Source organism: Artibeus jamaicensis, unplaced genomic scaffold (genome assembly GCF_021234435.1).
Source record: "Artibeus jamaicensis isolate MK-2021 breed Jamaican fruit bat unplaced genomic scaffold, CSHL_Jam_final contig_585, whole genome shotgun sequence".
Classification (NCBI taxonomy): Eukaryota; Metazoa; Chordata; class Mammalia; order Chiroptera; family Phyllostomidae; genus Artibeus; species Artibeus jamaicensis.
The window spans coordinates 1,499,918-1,522,214 of NW_026521894.1; the positions used below are offsets into that span (position 1 = coordinate 1,499,918).

Genomic DNA, 22,297 nt, shown 5'->3' on the forward strand with positions numbered 1-22,297 from the left:
GCCCGCAGGCTGCATGTGTCCCAGGATAGCTATGAACGTGGCGCAACACAAAATCATAAATTTACTTAAAACACTATAAGCCTTTTTTGTTCTTCTGTGTCATATTGTGTTTAATGTGTGGCCCAAGACAACTCTTCTTCTTCCAATGTGGCCCAGAGACGCCAAAATGTTGGACACTCCTGCAAGGGAATTTTCACGCTGCAGGGTGGTGGGTGCAGTGTAGGCAGAGCCTGGTAAGATCTCTCAGTTGAGGAGATAAAACCAAAAGCTCAGGGAAACCCAAGGCAGCTAGAATGTCCACTACCCAGGACTGAAGAGGATTAATCTGCACTGGGAGAAAACTCCCAGAGATCTGCAGAATGTTTCCTCCAGTTTTTATGAGAGTGTGATTGGTACTCAAGTTTGAAGAAACTACCCAACCAGGGGAAAGCATTGTTCCAAAGAATCAGAGGGAAGAGTACTCAGCACTCACCTAGAACAGGGACATATATGTTCCCACTAGCCAGACTGGAAAACTTCTTAATTTACGGCAGACACCAGTTAGACTATTTGTTGCATCAGTAGTGGGGTGAATTAACCCTAACTGTCTTAAATCCTGCCCAACATATCTTTAATACAAGTCCTGAAAAGATAAAACTGTCTACAAGTAACTTAACTGTGTCCCAGAACAAAGCCAAGAATATTTATAGAAATACAAAATACCAAGAACCCAATAACATAAAATTCACAATGGCTAACATCCAACCAAAATTACATGGCATGCCAAGTAGTAGAAAAATACATACAATAAGGAGAGCCAACCCAGAACCGACAAAAATATTAGAATCAGTAAACAAGAACATTAAAAATACTATAAACTGAATCTATGTTGAAATATTTAAGATAGTGAAGATATGAAAAGATGCAAATTATGTATCAATTAACTCAGTGGGGGGTATTATCACACAATGTATATCAAATCACCAGGTCGTATACTTTAAACCTTACAATTTTGTCAACTGTACCAAAATAAAGCTGAAAAGTTAATAATGAGGAAAAAAAAGAGATCCAAATTAAACTTCTAAGGAGAAAAACTACAATGTCTAAAATAAAGATTATATTGTATTTGTTGATTAGACACTGGAGGAAAAAAAGTATTGGACTTGAAGACATAGCAATAAGAGAAAAGAGAATTTAAAAAATAAATGGGCATTAATGAGCCATGGGACATCAATCAGTATCGTATCAGAGCAACTGGAGTTTCCAAAGAGAAAAGGGAAGACAAAAAAATCTTTTTTTGCCCTGGCCAGGTAGCTAGCTCAGTTGGTTAGAGCATTGCCCTGACACACCAGTCAGGGCACATACAAGAATCAATTGGTGAATGCATAAGTAAGTAGAACAACAAATCAGTCTCTCTCTCTCTCTCTCTCTCAAATAATCAATAAAAAATTTTTAACTAATGGTCAAAATTTTCTAAATTTGATGGAAATGATAAACCATGCAGGTCAGTGAACCCCAAGCAAAAGGAACATGAAGAAAATTATATTAAGTCACATCATAATCAAATTGCTCAAAACCAGCCAGAAAAAATAAAACACTATGTATGTGACACATTTCTTATAGGAAAAAAAATTACAAGAAGACAGTGGAGCCACAATTTTTATAATATTAAAAGAAAAAAAACTGTCAACTTAGAATTCTACACCCAGCAAAAACATATTTCAAAAATGAAAGTGAAAAAGTTTTTAGACATACAGAAGCTAAAATAATTCATCACCAGCAAGCCTGCAATATAAAAAGTATCAAAAGAAGTACTTCTAGCAGAATACCAGATAAATGGATCCTCACAAAGGAAAGAAGAGCTACAGAAATGGCAACTATTGGAAAAATATGTAAGACTTTGTTATTTAAATCACCTTAAAATCTGTTTTGAGCCCTGGCTGGTGTAGCTCAGTGGATTGAGCGCAGGCCTGTGAACCAGACAATTGCGATTCGATTCCCAGTCAAGGCACATACTGGGTTGCAGGTCGGTTCCCTGCAGGCCAGTTCCCAGCAGGGGACGCACAAAAGGCAACCATACATTGATGTTTCTCTCCCTCTCTCCTTCCCCTCTAAAGATAAATAAATAAAATCTTTAAAAAAAATCTGTTTTGAACAACAAAAACAATGCAGCATGCTTATACAAATATAAAATGTCTAAACGGGATAGCTTCCAGCAAATGTGGGTGCAGAGGGAAGCTAAAAATATCAAAAACTAAAACTGAAATACAACTAGAGATAGTTTTACAAAAATTACAATACTACATACAATCATATAATTCTGAAAGATACCAAAAAATGGATAACTTTCTGAAAAGATACAAGGTATTCAAATTGTCTCCTGAGAAAGTAGAAAACCCAAATAGATCAATAACCATAAAGAAAGTTGAAAAGGGAATTAAAGAGTTACCTTTAAGATCCTGATAGTTTTATAAATGAGTTTTATAAACCAGTCTTAAAAAAAAGCATATAATTCCTACCGGGTGGGCCAAAAAGTTCATTTAGGTTTTTTCTGTAAAATAGGACACATTTTTCACTTTCACCAATAACTTTATTGATGTGGATATTTTGAGTATGTCGGCTATCTCCCGCGATTGACTTTTAATGGGTAGAGGCCAGAGGTGCTGCTAAATGTCTTCCAATGCATTAGATACCCCTACAGCACAGAATTATTGGCCAAAATGTCAATAGTACCAAGAAACTTTACAAGCCACTTTTGATGTGTTGGATCAGTCACAGCACCTTCTCCATACACTGCACAAACTATTTTTGCATGTTATTTTTACCTTTCTTGAAATAATAAATGATGAAAATGTTGCATATGTTCTACCATCTTCCACATTCAAACTGGTACACAAAAATTCACCAAGTTTGATGTTTTTTGATGTTTTTCATGCATACTGTATGACAGCTGTCATAATACAATCAAACAAAATTGTTTTGACTGAAGCTCAAGACAACTCAGCACTACTAGCCATCTTGGAGAAAAAAACAAATGAACCTGTTGGCCAACCCAAAACAAAACTAGCAGAAACATAACTTCAAAACCAAAATAAAATAAATAATTTTTAAAGAAAACCTAATAAATTCAGATCCAAACTTCTTAAAAACTTGAAAAACAAATAAAATTCTAGAGTGTTAAAAGCACAATATATGCAATAATGGTTAGGGATTAGCAAATCTATTTCAAGTTTTCTACGATGAAGCCTTTTTTTAAAATTCGATTATTTGATAAACATTCCTTCATCCATTCATCAAAAATATCAAGTATTCTGTATATGCTAGACACTGGATACTACAAATTCAGGTGTAAGATAAGGTCTCTGCTTTCAGAGATGTCCAGAGAGATACAAATAAAAAAGCTAAAATACAGTATAGAGAAATACAGGGTACTATGGGAATATACACATTGGTAATTAAACATTAGGGTGCTGTTGGAATAATCCTGTTGCAATGGTTGCCCATTCTAGGATGATGACAGCTGATAAAGGGAATATGGGCCTCCACAACATAATTAGAAAACAGTGTGGTTATAGTAGATTGGAAGGAGAACGTGTTACGTATAAAAGGGTAACAATAAGGGTCAAATAAATTTTGAAAATATGAGGTTAAGCATAAAGTTTCTTTACTGCTGTACTTGTCAGCAGCTTTATGGTGCTGTTACTCTCTTGACAGAAAGTCCCAGTTTTGGTGTGTATTTATGACACATTTGATTACACAACACTTATTATGCAGAGCACCATGGAAGCACAGTACTTCATAGAACACACTGGGAGAAACTGCTTTCCCACAATCTCCTCCTTTTAACTCCGGTAGTTTTGAGTACCAAGGTGGATTGTCTCACTAACTATATTCAACTCTTTGAGAATGTCTCATTCTATCACTTTACACAACAGTACATTTAGTTATGTTACTTTCAACTAGGTGGGTTTAAGTGAAAAAGATTCATTGGGCTTCTAGCTGATGTGGCTGAGTGGACTGAGCACTGTCCTATGAACCACAGGGTCAATGATCAGGACAGGATTGCAAGCCAGGTCCCCAGCTGGGGGCATGTGCAAAAGGCAACCGGTCAATGTTTCTCTCCCTCCCTTCCCCTCTCCTAAAAATGTAAAAATCTTTGATGAGATTCATTGGAACCTTACAAGGGATGAGCCCCAAAAGCCATTAAAAAGATTATTCTGAATCATTATCACCTGTGAATCAGTATGAACGACTCTGACCTACAGATTAACTGGCAACAGAGTAGTATTAAGCTTGGTTGATATCTACTGTATAAATGTCAATAGATTTTCACACAAATTGCTTGTAAATAACAGGCTCACTGGAAACAAATCCTTCTATAAAACTGCTTAAGAAAACAAACTTTTGTTCTTAACACTCTCTCTGACGAAGTTAGGTCCCTTTACCTAGACATAAAAATGGCTTGCATTTAAGAACAGAAAGCTTTAATGTAAATAAACTCAGAGACCGGGGAGATTAGTTCACAGTCCTTGGAATGATAATCCATGATAATCCATGTGTCACTGAAAATTCAACTCTAAAATATTAAGTTCAATATGTAAAAAAGGCATATTTCAAGATGCTTTAAAGAATTGACATTCTTCACACCAGGCAATCAATGGATAAAAGTATGCTGCTAACTTTTGTGTTCAGTAGCTCTAGTGACTTCAAAAACAAAAAAGAAAGACACACCCTTCCTTTTGCTTTCAATATATTAAAAAGTAACATAGTACAAATGCTGTAGTTATTAAAAAGAATCCAAATATTTCAAGAAATTTTTATAAACAAGTTCTATAATTAAAGGGAAATATTATCTTGATACATAAAAGTTTTTTAAACAAGATTTAAAATTTTTTACATCTAGAAGTGTTTAAAACTAAACTTTTTCAAATGTTCAAACAAAAAAACATGTACAATCCCCATAATAAAATGTATCCATGTACACACAGCCTGGGTGCTTTGAAAATTGTAAATTTTTAAAGTCTAAATGACAGAGGCAAGACTTACAGGTTTTGTGAATCCTTTCCTGAATAAGTACACTTTCAGTAAACCAATTTACCATTTTCTCTCACTGCACATTTTCATTTTTTTTCTTCCTGCAAAGGGGAATTTCCACTAACACTGTATTTTTTATATAAAAAAATACATTTAGAGACATTTAACTTCCTGAGTGACTGCAGTCATTCAGTCAAACATGATTTAATGAGGAAATTCTAAAATTTTAGAATGAAACAGCATGTGTAAATTTACACTTGTATGTCCAATTAGTATAAAACTCAAAAAGTATTTCACAGAACTTAACTTACATTCTCTCAGAGGTTAAACAATATGACTTATCCCCAAAATTTACCAATAAACCTTCTCAAATCAAATGTTATTAACATGAACCACTGAAATTACATTTTCTCTTTTATTAACAAAATACTATTGTATTTTAGACTATCAACTTGAGCGTTTTCTATATATACATAGAATGTGATTTACTAATAAGCAGGTTCTTGCAATACAATACATAACAGATAATTAAAATATTTGCTCTATAATACAACCAATTTATATAATACACCCATTCCTCAATTGTCGAAAATGACTAGAAATTGGGGCACTTTCTGTGGCATAAATCCCTTTCCTCTTCATGAAACCCTGAGGTGTAAGGTTATTAATGTAATAACTGGAACCACAATTCTTCTCATTTCTGTATTAGACTGTAGCTATAGATTTTAAAAATTTTATAAAGAAATGTAGCAACTTGTAAAACTGCTCTGTATAGTTTTAACAAAACATTCCCAGACCAGCTTAGTCAAAAGGGCCTGGGATGACCCTATAAAAACAATGTCCTCTGAACACTTGTTAGTTTCGAGATGAGTGCCATTTTCCAGGCCTACTACCGTCCCTTCTGTTATCATGGTCATGTTTCCAGCCCTCTTGATTCCTATCTTCATAGAAGAAATCATCTCTGTTTCCTCTGTAATGGTGGTCAGACCCGTGATCAGAGTAGCGCTGCTCACGGCTGTAATGTCTATCTGCTATATAGGGATGCGAAGCCTGTCTGACTTTACGCTGTGACGATGGTGTATCTTGACGCCACTGGGAGCTTGAAGACTGGTTAAAAGTGTGATTATGGGTCTGAGCTGATGGTGAAAATCCTGACTGATCAAGATGTGGAGAGCCAAATTTCCCGCCATATGACATCTGTCTTAAAACACTATTCATCTGAGGAAAGAAAAAAAAGAAAGAATGTTAACCGCAAATATTTCTAGATATCAAAGCCAATGGCTATTTGGTCACAGTTAACCAAACAAATAATGGTAGAAAAGCAGAATCACTCTTGCCTACATGAATTCTAAGTTAAACATAACTAAAAGTAAAACAACAGCTTCAATCATTCCAATGCACATCTACAAGATACTTGTACAAAACTACTACTTGCCCACAAAATCTAACTTAGGAGGGAAGAAGTCGTACAAAATTATAATGAATCACTGTGTGATGAACATATGAAGAGCCATGAGCTCAGTATCATTAGGAAAAGCTTCATGAAGGTGGCATATGATTGGAGTATCAAAATTATGAATGGAATATTTTAAGGAAAACATTTTAAGGAGGGAAGTATGTCAAGGAGAGAAAACTGCACAAACAAAAACAATGAGTGGGTTCATAAAATAATAGCAAGTAAATTCTGGCTGAAACAGGTTCTAAATTTCATATACAGTGAATGGAGAGCAAGGCAAGAAAGGTTTATTTGAATTAGACAATGGAAGTACCTAACAAGTAGGCTAGAGAATCCTGACATTATTTTGCAAACACTAAAAAGTCAAATCACCAGGAAGACAAGCAAAACAGAAGTTACAATATTAAATCTGAAATGGTGTGCGAGATGGAATAGTGAGGATAAAATGGAGACAAGTACTAACTGACTAGATGAGTTCCCATATTCTATTTGTGAATATTAGTCAATGATGATATTCTTTAATAGCCTACAGCAAAATGAGACAAAAGATATGTATATAAAAGTTGATATCCCCTTATATTAGTCTCTGAACGTTACTTCATTTCACTCTCATATTTTGCAGACCTGTGAAATTCCAAAGGCTAGGGGCCACTAGCTAAGATTGTGATTCAGGCAAAGAAAATAAATAGAAATGAATGCTAAAAAGAAAAAAGAAAACAACAACAAAGGACTCGGCAACTGAGAGAAAACAAAGATGAAAGAGAAAATATACCTAAGACATTAAGCCTACTCTCTTGGTGATATTATTACAGAAAAAACCTGAATCTTCAATAGGCAGAAGCTAGAAGACTCCAATATATTAAAGTATTAACAGGAAATATCAGGGAGATTGTATGATAAAAGAAAAAAGTCACTCAGCATAGGGTTGCAAGAACAAAAAAATATATTTCCAGTATTTGAAACACACACACACACCCCCAATAATTGTTGAATAAAAGTAAAAATGTTAGATGAAGTTCTATCTACAATCTTTAAATATGTCTCATTTCACACCAGTGAAAACTAAACTGTGATCAATCTATAAATATCATCCTAGTCTATCTAAAATTTAAGAAATTAATTTAGAATTATCTCAGAAATCAAACATGGAGCAAAGTAGGTGGATGTTACACTCACCTCCTCCCAAAACCAAACTGAAATTGCGACTAGAATATAGAGCAATCAACCTGTAAAATCAACTCTAGACTAGCTGAAGGAAAAGTCTTATGACCAAGGAAGTACAGAGGAAGACAGAAGGAATTGGTAAATTCTGCAGGAATATCAGCTGCAAAGATTTCCCCTGAGAAGTGTGGGGTCTCAAACCAACTCCAGGCTCCTCAGCTAAGAGCACCAGAGCTAGGAAGTGAGGCCCACATAAACATCTGGCTGTGAAAATCATCAGGGATTCCGTCTACCAGGGAGGGGCAGGAGTCAGCTGGAGGCATAGGCACCCTCTTCAAGGGCCAACGCACAAAAATTTCATACTCAGCTACTCACCCCCAGCTCTGACAGAACAGTGGAATTTATTCTGTGATACAAGGTTACAATATCTGCAAATCAGTTGATGGGATATACCGCATAAACAAAATGAAGGATTAAATAACATGATCATATCAATAGATGCTGAAAAAACATTTGATAAAATCTATTACCCATTTATAATAAAAATTCTCAGCAAAGTATGAATGCAGAAAACATATCTCAAAACAATAAAGGCCATATATGACAAACCCACAGTCAACATCATACTCAATAGTCAAAATTAAACAAGTTACCCTTAAGACCAGAAACAAGACAGGGATGTCCATTTGCACCTCATGTTTTCAACATAGTACTGGAAGTCCTAGCTACAGCAATCAGAGAAGAAATAAAAGTGCTCCAAATCGGAAAGGAAAAATAAAAATGTTATTATTTGTAGATGATATGACAGTGGATATAGAGAACCCTAAAGATTACACCAATAAAATAACAGACCTGATAAATGAATTCAATAAAGCAGCAGCATACAAAATAAATATCCAGAAATCAGTGGCTTTTTATACACCAATAATGAACTATCAGAAAGGGAAACTTAAAAAAACAAACTCATTTACAATTGCATAAAAAAACACCTTGGCATAAATTTAAGTAAGGATATAGAAGACTTGTACAGCATACTCAGATAACTGTAAGAAAAAGAAACTGAAGATACAAAGAAGTGAAAGCATATACCACGTGTTCATGGATAGGAACAATTAACACCATTAAAATGTCCAACCAAAGCTATCTATAGATCGAATGAAATTCCTATCAAGATACCAATGGCATACCTCACAGAACTAGAAAATCCCAAAAATTCATATGAAACCGTAAAAGACCCCAAATAGACACAACAATCTTAAGAAGTTGGAGGAATCATACCACCTGATATGAAAATATACTATAAGGCCACAGTAATCAAAACAGCACGGTACTGGAAGAGCATAGAGAGCCCAGAAATAAAGCCAAGTCTCTATGGTCAATTAATATTCCATAAAGGAGATAAGAACACACAACAGGGTAAAAATAAGTGTGTGATAAATAATAATTGGTGTTGGGAAAATCGGACAGATACTTGCAAAAAAAAAGAAACTGGACCACATTCTTACACCGTACACAAGAATCAACTCAGAACAGGTTGAAGACTTTAAATGTTAGACTAGAAACCATAAAAAGCTTGTAAGAAAATACAGGCAATAAAATTTCAGACAATTGTAGCAGTATTTTTCTGATATATTGCCTCGGGCAAAGGAAACAAAGAGAAAAAGAAACAAATGAGACTACATAAAACTAAATAAATGCTTTAGCACAGCAAAGGAAACCACTGACAAAATGACAAGATACCCCACTGAATGGGAGAACTTATTTACCAATGATACGCTGGATAAGTAGTTAACACCCAAAATTTATAAAGAACTCATACTACTCAACACCAAAAATACCAAAACAAACAAAAACCCCCAATTTAAAAATGGGCAAAGGACCTCAACAGACACTTCTCCAAAGAGAACATACAGATGGGCAATAGACATGTGAAAAGATGTTCAACATGACTAATCAGAGAAAAGCAAATTAAAACCACAATGAAATACCACCTTAAGTGCGTGGACCCAAAAAAACCCGGAATTTACTTATAAAAAATTGTGTATTTATTCTTACATGTTTAAACTGTAGTCACTCTCCATTTGATGCAATACACCCATCAAGACTTTTTTCCACAGCTCAAATCAGTTTTTTAACTTGTCAATTTTGATGCCTTTTAGCACTTTGGCCATTTTTTTTTGTTTCATCTCTTCCACACCAGCAAAACATTTCCCTCTGAGGACTTTTTTCATCTGGGGAAACAAAAGTGCTGCTGGGGGAAGAGATCAGGTGAGCAGAGCAGAGAGGTCATGCTGTTTTGGGTCAAAAACTGCTGAGCACTCAGCAAGGTATGGGCAAGGGCACCCATAAATCACCTATCACAAAATGGGCAAATACATTGAAAAAATCTTTAAAAAAAAATTTCACTGAAGCTAAACACAGCCTCTCACAACACCACCAGCTTATACAAGGATACAGATGGGTTCCTAGAACACTCACCTAGCGAGGGAAGCCATTACTGCAAAGGGCCTGGCCTCCAGAAGACACCTCTGGTTTTTTGGGGTCTCCCCTCATATACCTGCCAGAATGGCTATCATCAATAAATCAACAAAAAAGTGCTGGCTCAGATGTGAAGAAAAAAACCCCTCATGTAGTTTTAGTGAGAATGAAATTGGCGTAGAAAGAAGTAAGTACAGTACCTCAAAAAATTAAAAATGCAACTGCCTTATGGATCCAGCAATTCCACTTGTGGGAATACATCCAAAGAAACGCAAACCACTAATTTGAAAGAATATATGCACCCCTAAGTTCATCAGAGCATTACTTATAATAGCCAAGACTCTGAAGCAGCCTAAGTGCCCATCAGTAGATGAGTGGATGAAAAAGCTATGGTACATTTACATGATGGAATACTACTCAGCTGTTAAAAAGAAACCTTACCTTTTGTGACAATATGGATGGACCTGCAGATTATTATGCTAAGTCAAATAAGCCAGTCAGAGAAAGACAAGTAACATATGGTTCACTCATATGAGAATTCAACGAACAAAATAAACTAACTAACGAAACAGAAACAGGCTCAGTGACAGAACAGACTGATTAGCTGACAGAGGGGTTGGGGGCCTGGGTGATAAAGGTGAAAGAATGAAAGAAAGAAAAAAACCCAAAAAACTTATAGACACCGACAAGAGTATGGTGATTACCAGAGGGAAGGGGGGTATGGCAAGCAGAGGAGGGTAGGGGGAATAAATGGTGATAGAAGGACACTTAACTTGGGGTGAACACACAACCGAGTGTACAGATGATGTGTTATAGAATCGTATACCTGAAACCTATATAATTTCATTAAGCAATGTCACCCAATAAATTCAACTAAAAATGTTATCTGAATACTCTTAAGTATGATTTTTTTAAAGCAACGTATGTTGAAAAATTAACCTACCACTGCTTGTCTCTGAAAATTTTCTGGCGAAGAGAAAGATCTCTGAATTATCTGTGAAGGAGGAGTCATGTTATCCACCATCCTTTCGAACCTGAAAAAAAAAAAAACCCAACATATAATCTTTCATTCTACAAGAATTTATTACATACCAAACATAAGCAGACAAAGCTCTCAAAGGAATGAACAAGGTTATCTGCTCTCATGCAACTGGGGTAAGGATTTAGGCAGTGAGAGAGCTTCACATAGCTTAAGTGATATACTGAAAGAAAAAAGAGCAAGTAGAAATGAGAAAGATGGGGATTCTATTTCTGACTGCCTGCTCAGGAACAGTCTTTCTAAATAGACATTTGCAGTAAGAACTGAGTAACAAGGTTACCTAGAAGAAAAACACTCCCGCTGAGGGAAGGAGTACTGCAAGGGTGAGTAAACTAGAGCCTGTGGGCCAAATCCTTTTTTGTAAACAAAATTTTACTGGAATACCACCACCCTCTTTTGTTTTTATATTATCTATGTAGAGCTACAAAGGAAGAGTTAGAAACCGTAAGACCAGCAAAGTCTAAAATATTAATTATCTTCTCCTTTATTAGAAAAAAAAAGGTCACTCCGGGGGCTAGTGCAAAAGCCTAGATGGAGAACTAAAATGGAAAGGATTTCATAGATTAGACGTGATAAATAAGGGTAAGAGATGAAATTTAAAAAATAATAAAATCTGTATGTTTAGCTTGAGCAATTAAGTAGACATATACCAAGACAGGAGAAAGGAAGAGGTTTTGTGGAGTAAGAAATTAATAGTTCTGTTAAATAGAATTTTTAGGATTTTTACTTCATTCCTTACCTCCTGAAGAGATAACTTGCTCTGTAGAAAAACTCACTTAGAAAACATTATGACTTACAATGTAAACCTTTTTTGAGTTTTCTTATATCAGATAGAGTATGCTAAGGAAGTAAAAAGTATAATTTTACCTACAATGACTAGCCTTTGATTAAAACTAAAATACTTACTTGCATATTTTTCCCCCCAACAAATTCTAATGGGGGGCAGAAGAATGTATGTAAGCTTTTTTCCTCCACCTAAAATACCTTTGAAGGTTCTATGAAAGTGGATGGAGATGCTTCAAATTCCACGTATAATGAGAAGCATCTAAACACAATTTCAGAGGGCAAGAAAGGACACTAAGAGGATACCTTTTTTATACTACTGCTCTCTTACCAGAATTCCACCTTCTGATTACCTTTTCATATCCATCTACTTCTCTTCCAGCTCATGGCACCACTCTAATCCAAACCATCAACCTCAACCGAGTAACTCCCTGCCACCTTGCTACTAACACCAATACCTTCCTACCAACCAATAGCTTCCTAACTGGTCTATTTTTACCCCTGTCCCTCCAATTCATTCTCCCATTTCAACCAAAAAACTCCGTAAAATACAAACCTGTTCCTTTTACTACCCTACAGAAAACACTTCAATGTCTTCCTACAGTTCTTAAGGTAAAGTCCCAAAATGGAAATTCTAGTCTATAAGAAAAACTCTGGATCATTCAGCATCTATCTACTTAAAAACAGCATCTAGTACTCTCCATTTTTCATTATGATCTAGGTACACTGTCCTCTTGCAGGTTCTCATTCATTTACATCGTCTCTCCTTGTCACAACTTTCCCCAAGCACTTTCTACTCCTTTTTAGAGAACTAACTGAAGGAATCAAACAAGTAGTCATAAAATACATATAATATGTGCCATCATCTAGACTTTACGCTCCCGTAGGCAGCACATCGTAGTGGCTGGGCTTGAGTGCACTATCTGGGTTTGAATTCTAGCCTGCGATTTAAGAGCAAGTTTAAACTTGAGCAAGTTATCTCCAATCCTCATTTTCTTCATATACAGGTAAGAGATAATAATCCCTACCTCACAAGACTGTTGTGAGGAATACACGAAATCATAAACGCAAAAAGCTTGGTAAAGAACGTGACACATGGATAGGTATTTATTAACTCTTTCTTGAATGAAGGCCATTATGACCGATAAATATCTCTATGAATATACCAGGGAAAAAATGTTGGCCTCGCTAAAGAAAAAAAAAAAGTAAATAATAAACATGGTATCTTTTCTGACACTTGGAAGCTAGAAGGCATTTTAGAGACCATTTAATTCAACTTGTTTTACTTACAAATGGGAGGACTGGACCAGAGAAATGAGAACGAGTCAAGACTGCACAACTGGTAGAGGCAGACCTAGAATCGAATTCTAAACTCTTAGTCCAACAGCCTACTTACTAATTGCAAGTAACCAATTAGTGGTTACAAACTGATTTAAGTTTTAAAAGATGAAATGAAATGGAAATTGATTACATTGCAAGTAATAAGAATAAGTTGTGTTTTGAAAATTTTTCTTTCAGTTATATAAATGTATATGTGGTTGTTGGTACGTCTATATAAATGAATATATAGTTATATATATCTATTTTAAGGGGACCATATGTAATGTATATGTATACGTCTATAGATTCTTAAAATACATAATTATAATCCAACATAATGTTGCAGAAAAACAAATAAGTAGAAGAACTAAAAAGAAAACCACTCATTATGTGTTCTGAGATCACTATCTAAGAAAATGCCTAATAAATTATTTTAACAATAGGTGAGAAATATTACCTGCTAGGAGATGTGGAGGTAGGGCTTGCATTTCCAACATGATGCTGGGAATATGTCAAACTAACGTCCTGTGAGGCATGGCTACTTCCTAAAATAAAATAATTTGAGAAATGCTTCTTGATAAAACAATTATTTCCCCAACCCCAAATCACTCCAGAAAGTTAGACATGGGCTCAAAAGAATACCTCAGATTTTGGGAGACTGCTTTACAGTTTCACCAGAGTGAAAATTCTGTTTAATCGCAGATACATCTAAAACAAATGGTCCCAAATAGGGTAATATCTACTATATAAATATCCCCTCTGGCCATAATATTTGACCCTCACACCAAATTGTAAGACTGGATACATGCAAAGTTTCACCCTTACATGATCAAAAACCAAAACTTACAAAAGTAAATTACAAAGAAGCAGGAAAAGTATTTTCAGAAAATAATTCTTGCTTCCTTCTAACAATAAAATTTATGTTCCTTTCACTACTCCAAACTGAAATTTTAAACTCAGTTTTAAAATCACAACTTTCAAAATCCGTTTATCAATGTTACCCATTTTCTAGAATACTATTTGCTATTCACAAATCTTAAAGTATTTTCATCCAAAAAGGATTCTTTAAAATTGAATAAAATTAAAAACAAAAAATTAAAAAGGAGCTAATAATTCCTCTCTACAAATAACACGATCGAATAGTGAGTTACCTGATCTAAACTGAATTTTGATAGGCCTTCCAAAAAGTTTGATTCCATTAAGTAGATTCATTGCATAAGGAACAGATACTTCATGTTTGAAATTCACAAATGCAAACTGCTTTGGTTTACCATCCTTATCTTTTGGAATTTTCACTTTTATTACTGGCCCAGCCTATAGATAAAAAAGAGTTTACAACTTAAATAAGGCAATTTCAGAGAAATACTCCAATTTTACAAAGTTTAGAAACAAAAGAAATGTAATAAGGAACTCTTAACAAATAGACACACATTTTCATCACCATTAGAATAGAGTCTACAGATATAACTAAATATTAACTTTTGGGGGGAAAGGAAGCCCATAACGAACTAGAAACACAATCACTGAATTTACATTTCTCAGCAGTTTATGACTTTAACAAAATGATCAACATCCATCATCTTTTCCCTCCAAAGACATTAATGTTTATAAACAGTGGTATTCTTGGACCAATATTTCACTTCCGTATGGACTAATCAAATTTACCAGTGGTTGGATGATGGAACTGGAGAGAAGAGGATACTTGGAACTTTTAATATATTTTAATGCAGGTTTAAATGCAGGAGCACCACAATGCTATGTTTCTACAGAGTATTTATGTGCCTTCCAAATATCTTAATGCTGCAATTTTGTAAGAAACTTACACGGAAAAGAGATATTGACAAGGAAATTCAAATGTAACTTGTCAAGACAACCAGAGACAAACTGTCCTAAGATGGTGAAAAAAGGAGAAATAGAAAAAACACTGGTCTATATAAATGTCTACTCATTGTCGTGTACACCTGGAACTAATATCACTGTATGTCAATTGTAATTAAAAACTTAATTTAGAAAAAAACTGCTCAAGAAGGAACACATGTGTATTATGCCCCTTCAGGACCCCTGAATCTTTACCTCTGGAATGTCTTTTTGAGGATCCCTCCACCACCTTTAGTCCTCAAGTCTGGAGTGACTAGGGTTCTTTTAATTAGGCGACACCCACCCAAAACCTAAACGCGACCATCAGGGCCCAACAGGCCCACCTGAAGGGTGCCCGGACGGAGGACCACGTTTGCACAAAAAAAGCGGGGATAGCAGCTGGTCTGGGCCGTACGCGAGCGGAAAACGAAAGGAAAAGGCTCACCCCAGCCTCTTACCTGGTGGAAAAGCTCGAAAAGGAGCTCCTCTGTCACTTTAGTTTCTAAGTTGCCCACAAAAAGAGTACGGTCTGCTTCCGCCGCCGCCGCCCCCATCTCAGCGTCGCCCCCTCCCGAAAAAGGCCGAAGGGTCGCAGCTGACGCACCCACTGCGCACTCTCGAAAACTCACGTCCTCGCGCTTCCAGGCGTCACAGACGTAAACGTCAATCACGCTTGCTCTCGGCCGGCGTCGACCGGCGTTGACAGAGTGCGCATGCTCTCGAGGAGAGCGCTAGTTCAAGGCTGCTTCCGGAGATCCTGCGGCTCGTAATATGGCTTGCTCTGTACTCAGTGTTCGTCGGGCTGAACTGCCTTGGGGAGCTGCAGAAGGCCTTCCTTAACCGAGCGACGTTAAGGCAGATCCAGCGGGAAGTGTTTGAAGATGGCCCTAAATTCTGGGTTCCTGTGTGCTGGCGATCAAAGGAAGAGGGTGACCTACCGGTCTTCCCACGGCGACTTTAGTCCTTCAGCCGTAGCGTTGGCGATGGTCTCTGGAGACAGCTGCCTCTTGGCCAGACCCCAGGCGGTTCGTCCAAGACCTACTCCTCGGCAGGTGGTACGGCAAAGCATTCGGATTGAGAGACTTCAGAGTACTGGTGGAAGCTGGAGCTCACTGCGCTTTGTAAAGGAAGTACACCCTGATGGGCGGAGCCGAAGCCGAAGCGGTAGAGCGAGATTTTCGCCTTATCCGACCCCTGTGTTTAAACGGAATCTGTTAAGAAGTGTCTGACCGCCTTTGGAGGTGTTATCGCAGTCAGGCTTTCCGTTTAAAACGAACACCTCCTCAGCCCTTCAATTAGCTTGTGAACAAGACCTCTCAAATCCTTTCTTGATGCAATCGCAGTCTTATTTTTAGAAGGATGTATTTTCATTTTAATATAAAAATATGTGAAAGTCCTGTTAAAATAGACTAGGACAAATGAAACTTTTACTATTGTCAAATTCAAATGGTTTAAGCGGCCAGAATGATTAGTTTCGGAAGGAGGTAGATAGTTTTTCTTAGTCACAAAGCCAAACTATTGGGACCACTGGCCTTGGGTCAACAGTCCTTTTATTCACCCTAGTGCACTCCATTCTAACAATGCCTCCAAATTTCTCTGCTGTCCACAAGTCTTCCTTCTGTTGAATTACAAGTCTCAAAGGAGGAGAATCTACTTTGAGACTTGTAATTGAGCTTTCTTAACCCCCTACTCTCTACCTCACATTACTCCCTTTGTTTTTACTTCTGTTGATGAAAAGGAAATGCTTCGATTATCTCTCTGGTTTATCTTTCCTCCCTATGGACCGATAATCCTATTATCTTGACCTGGACCTTTACACTCTTCCATCTCCCTCCTTGTTTTATCATGAATATCTACAAACTTCAGTCTCAACCATACTAAACCCAAGAGCGAAACCTAAACCTTGCTGCTCTTTCAAATTATTAAATCCATTTACACTTCTTTCTTTACCAAAGGCTCCAAATGAATTTTTTTACTTATATTTGTCATTACTTGCATTCAATCCCAGTTTCCTTAACCCAAATCTGTTGTCCCAAAATTAACAGAAATTGGTCTTACAGTATCCTATTAGGAAGCTGTCCACCTATGTACTCAAGCATCTTTCTTGGACTTTCTTATTTGTTAATTCATTCAGCCATTCCACAATATATGAAAATCTCTGTGGTAATTACACACTGTGGATGAGCTTGACACAGTCTTGTCATCAAGGAGATCGAGGAGTATACTCTTGGAGAGACTAATAAATCAGTAGGTAATCTCCACACTAGAATGTTCATTAGCTGCAGTGATAATAAGCACTGGTTGCAATGGCTTCCATAATACGTTGCTATCATGTTCTCTTAGCTGGGTTATTGGCTAATATTTTTGTTCTGTTCTAACTATGCATTCCTCAAGAGTGGTATTGGGAGAAAGTTGGTTTTGTAAGGGCCAACTCTTCTTGTCTGTCCATTATGTTCAAGCAGCCAAATTACCACAGAGCACACAGAACTGGATTGTTAGAACTACCTGGTAAGGAGAATGTTGTGAGAGGCCTGAAAACCAGGTCATAGAAAAATGTTTGAAAGAATAAGGATAGCTACTTTTTACTGAATGTTATTTGCAAGGCAATGTGCTAAGGGCTTTTATTCAGTGTTTATTCAGATATTCATTGAGAATTTATTCTGTGCCTCCTACTTCCCATGCTAGGCACTTAGAATAAAGTGAACAAGATAGATAAGGTTGTGCTATATACATGTCATTTTTCACAACAGCTCACAAGAAATGTATTATACTTTAATTTCTTTAGCTGAGAAAACAGGGCACAAAGAGATGAAGCTCTGTCCAAGGTCATTCAGCTAGTAAAGGATAGAAACTTGCAGCCTTTCAACTTGAGTTTCTCCTTTGAACCATGTGACCCAAAATTTTCTCAATTCTCCCAAGGATATACTGTTCTAGATATCTAAAAAGATGTTAGTTTATAATCTATTATGGATGTCTTATGCCGGTCATTATGATAATCCATGGTTAAGTGTAGTGGTTAAGTATAATATAATGTCATTTTAAAACATGAATTTTCTTAAAAGTCCAAAAATTTATATTTCTGTACATTTTTAAAAACCATTATAACTTCCTGTTTGGGGGGGTTTTGCCCCTTATTTATTACATCACACCAAGCAACTGCCCAGCATGTGTTGAACTGGAGTCCTATTAGAATATTACTTCCTCTACTCATCAGCACTGAAACTTTTTAAAATTTAGAATGCACATTTGGGATATAGAAAAATAGGAGGCCAGTGAGACTGTTTTCCCTCAGTAGCCAGATTTGATGATAATCCTAATTCTAAGGAAGAAAGGAAAGGAGGAAGGAAAGAAAATCCTACAGGAGGGAAGAGGAAATAGACCTCTCATGGCCAAAGATTCAACTGCCTGGCAAACAAAATGTATTAGGTCTTTCATTCCTTCAAGGTAAATCTATGCAGATCCCACTGATATGCAGATTTTGTCTTTCCAGTTCCCATGACAAGTATTCTCATTTTCCCAGCCACCCAAATAAATTTGAATACCTGTTACTCCATACCACCCATTACGTGTGCTCACTGCCTACATCCATCACCTGCAAAAATGCTGCCATTTTATCTTCACAATGTATTTATTATGTTTTTGTAATAAGTTGCATTACCTGCGCTGTATTTAGCCTGTTTTGTTTGCCTTTGTCTCTCTATACTGTGTCTGTATATAGCTTACAGGCTAATATTTTTGATCATATAAATTCTACTCCAGTGATTCCCATAGCATAGTCCACAGAATCTCCACTAGATATGCAAGCTACTCCTTTGGAAAAAATGTCCAGAGGTCAATAAATTTGAAAATGATGTATGTTTTATCACCTTCTGAGGGAGTCATGATTTATAATAACATGTTAAAAGTTCTGGTAATACCTTTAAAAAAAGAAACCTTTCATTTGGATTTTAACCAAGGTTTCACCAATTTATTTGTCCATAAATTAAAAATTTTTGTATACTACCTGTCTTCCTGAGGAATCTGAGTTCTAAAGAAATCATTAGAAATGCTGCCTACTTAAAAAGCTCCACTTGCTCCTCACTTGAGTTACTAGAAATGGATTTGTATATAGCACGGCAGAATTTAGTGCCACTGACTAAATAGTTAGGTATCGCATGTTTTAAAAATTATTGCAACACACTAATTGAAAATCACCGACTGACTTAGGTGCATATAAATAATGTACAGAGTTTGCTTAAGGCAAAGATAAACCTTTTACTACAAGTTATATGGCTGGGGTGTGACTACCTACTATGAACTGGCCAGGGAGGAATTTCTGATCAGATCAGCCCTGCAAGATTACTTGCCACAGAACCCCTTTTTTGCTTCCACATAGGCCAAAAGGAAAAATTGACAGGCTATTGTATTGGTACTTATATATAGGTACTTAAGAGAAAAATTTCCACAAAATTTGTGCTGATGAATTTCAAAATACAATAATCAATACAATCTTTTATGTAATGTTAATACTCTTAAAGAGAAGGTAGAGTTCTTTTGGGGGGAGAATAACATTTTAAAAAATATTTATAGTTAGTGTTTGCTATTATCAAAATCAATAGCAGCACTGACTGGTGTGACTCCATTGGGCATTGTCCTGCAAAGTGGAAGGTCGCTGGTTGGACTGTGGGTCAGGGCACCTGTCTGGGTTGTGGGCCTGTTCCTGGATGGGGTGCATGCAAAAGACAACCGATAGATGTTTCTCTCCCTTTGTCCTTCCCTTACCCCTCTCTCTAAAAATAAATAAATAAAATCTTTTAAAAAAATCAACAACAAATACTCATCTGTTAATTTTTTTTTCAGCCAAGAAAGAATTTATTAAGGAGATGATGCCATGCCTGGAGTCACCTATGGCTCATGCTCAAAGATCTGGCTCAGATCATGTGATTTTTAATGAGATTTAATGTGTTTTATCTTTAAAAGTACCTGAATTTTTTTGTCATAGGTGTTGCCAAATGCTGATACCGATGTGGGGGCAATTTTGCCCTCAAGTCCCCCCATCCATGGATGAAAGTAAACACTATCAGGACATAATCTGCTTGGGGAGGAGAGGTGGCCAGTTTCTCAGAGGAAAAAGGCCAGGAGCCCCTTCCTCCAGAGGTTTTATTGGGTTATAATACACAGGAATACAGGGCAGCAAGGATCAAACAGTAGATAACATTCAAAGAAATCTAAGGGCTTAGTCTGAGTCAGAATCTGTCAGAAAAGGGGTTTTGCAGAAACTTTAGGGTTTCCTGCTTGGACCCTTAAGGTATGAATGAAAGCACTCTTAGCAAAGCAGGTTTCACAGTTTTTTTAAGGAATTCTTTCTTATGCCAGATTTACCCCAGATACCACTCTAGCAAGGCAAGGAGCTGCAACCCTCCCCATCAGGTTTTCAGGCTTAAGTGGATTAGAGCCAGTAAGTGCTTCTCCCAGAGGACATGGGGACTCGGACTACGTCACATACCCAGTGGGGGTGGGGGATGGGGCAAGGGTCCATTTCTCCCTCTTTGTCGCAGCCCCCTCAAGTCCTTCCATGATGGCCTCCCAAGTGATCGAGTCTGGCTTAGGTTGCTCTTCACTGTGAGGAGTCTTACCCGTCATCAACATCAACCATGCTTTTGGGGTCGGGGGAGGAAGCTGAGGCAGCGTTTGTTACCAGAGACAAGTTGTATTTCCTTTGTGGCTTGCAATCCGGAGGTTGCTCACTCATCCTTACCATGGGGAGTAGTTATAATTCCTGAAACTAGGCAGAGCAGTTCCCAACATACCCGTCCATGAGCATATGGTTTTAATTGAGCATATTCATTGGAAAGCATTTGCCAAGTATTGGGAATTCTATTATTCCCAATATTTGCCTTTTAGCATGTGGTTATGTTACAGATTAATTGCTTCCAATTGAAGTTTAGATGGAAGCTATACAATTGCATAGTTAAATGGATTTTTGAAATACGGAAATTTTCTTTTTACCTACATCCAGGTCTGAAAAGATGCTGTTAGAACCATAGTTTGAATTCAGAAAATGTATGTACTGCAAATTTATGTAGGTATGGAGATCTTACTTAAGTTACTTAACAGCACAGAATGCGTGTATAAAGCAGCTTGAAAGCACTTACGATTCAAACAATGTTAGTTATTGAAATGACTTTACCACAGTATAAGTTTGATGTGTAAGCACTGTTTTTCCTTATAGCTTTAGGTTTAATTCATTGAGAAACATTATCAAGCCTGCAGCAAAAGTTAATTTCCAAAGGCATTTAGTGTGATAACAGGGTTGAGGACAGTTCTTCCAACCTCTTAAAAATGTACAAACCATTCTTAGATGGAGGGCTGTACAAAAAATTGACAAACAGCTGGATTTGATCTGCATGCCTTAGTTTAGAGAGACTTTTAGTAACTACCAAAGTCTACAAAACTATTTAGTGGTGGAGTGGGGATTCAGATTTGATCAGGCAGTCTGGCCTCAGCACCTGTACACTTGGAGACTATGCTGTACTGCTGGCAGCTGGTGGCCAAACCTAGAGTGGCTCTTAGATTGTGGGTTGTTTTTTTTTTTTAACTTATACAATAATGCACACAAAACAGTGTAAAGTGCAACCAATACCTGTGTGCTTACCATCCAACTTAAAACACTGTCTCACTCTTAAAATCCTTTCTGTTTACCACACTTTTCACCTAATACAATTAATCACTCCTGAATTTGGTGTTTTGCATTTCTTGCTTTATTTTTTAAGCGCTACTTTGATTACGTGTATATCCCAAGTGCATTTCTAAGTGTAACATGGAATTGTTTTACCTGTTGTAAAGCAATTTAAACAGTGTGCTAGCTAGGTTTAAGGAGTACAATATTACAACAAAGACCATGAGTCTTTTACCCCTTTGCGTAAAGACACACGGAGTTGTAACTCAGTGATACAGCTGAAAAAAGTAAAAATAGAACAATATAAATGGCACTACGCTGCACAGATTGTTTGAAGGCTCACTTATTTTTTCTATTTGATTTTCCCAATATATACCTTTTAGTAGAATATGCATTTTCAGTTACCACCCCTCTCGTGTCTTATATCCACCCATTTCACATATTTTACTTACCTGTCTGGCCCCTGAAGCCTTTTGTGCTTGTAACCCCTGATTTAAGATGTCATTCCACTTAGCCATTTAAATGTGAAGTT

At 36.7% G+C, this 22,297-nt stretch overlaps 2 protein-coding genes and 1 non-coding gene across 4 annotated transcripts; 2 read left to right on the plus strand and 1 right to left on the minus strand.

Moving 5' to 3' along the window:
• Positions 1–4,712: 4,712 nt before the first annotated feature.
• RBM7 (RNA binding motif protein 7) lies at positions 4,713–15,808 on the minus strand. 2 transcript variants are annotated; one of them, XM_037143641.2, is made up of 5 exons: positions 15,566–15,808; positions 14,402–14,564; positions 13,708–13,795; positions 11,052–11,142; positions 4,713–6,231 (listed from the first exon to the last, which is right to left on the minus strand). In XM_037143641.2, exons 1-5 carry the CDS (start codon positions 15,659–15,661, stop codon positions 5,869–5,871), a joined length of 801 nt encoding a protein of 266 aa, XP_036999536.1. In that variant the 5' UTR covers positions 15,662–15,808; the 3' UTR covers positions 4,713–5,868. The 2 variants fall into 2 exon arrangements, with proteins under 2 accessions (XP_036999536.1, XP_036999537.1); XM_037143642.2 differs by lacking the exon at positions 14,402–14,564 and having other exon boundaries at positions 15,566–15,655.
• A 16-nt stretch (positions 15,809–15,824) lies between these two features.
• On the plus strand, positions 15,825–19,876 carry CUNH11orf71 (chromosome unknown C11orf71 homolog). The gene has a single exon (XM_053670435.1). The coding sequence runs from the start codon at positions 15,989–15,991 to the stop codon at positions 16,334–16,336; it is 348 nt and encodes a 115-aa protein (XP_053526410.1). The 5' UTR covers positions 15,825–15,988; the 3' UTR covers positions 16,337–19,876.
• A 2,009-nt stretch (positions 19,877–21,885) lies between these two features.
• On the plus strand, positions 21,886–22,045 carry LOC119048099 (small Cajal body-specific RNA 1). The gene has a single exon (XR_005082262.2). It is a non-coding gene; the product is annotated as a small Cajal body-specific RNA 1 (non-coding RNA).
• The last annotated feature ends 252 nt before the right edge of the window (positions 22,046–22,297 follow it).

Excerpts from the sequence above, each read along its gene's own strand:
- CUNH11orf71 (XM_053670435.1), top strand. The coding sequence starts at position 15,989 with ATGGCCCTAAATTCTGGGTTCCTGTGTGCTGGCGATCAAAGGAAGAGG.
- RBM7 (XM_037143641.2), bottom strand. The coding sequence starts at position 15,661 with ATGGGGGCGGCGGCGGCGGAAGCAGACCGTACTCTTTTTGTGGGCAAC. Across the intron at positions 11,143-13,707 it reads ACCTCCACATCTCCTAGCAG|GTTCGAAAGGATGGTGGATA; the intron begins GTAATATTTCTC and ends TTTTTTTTTCAG. Across the intron at positions 6,232-11,051 it reads ATTTTCAGAGACAAGCAGTG|ATGAATAGTGTTTTAAGACA; the intron begins GTAGGTTAATTT and ends TTCTTTCCTCAG.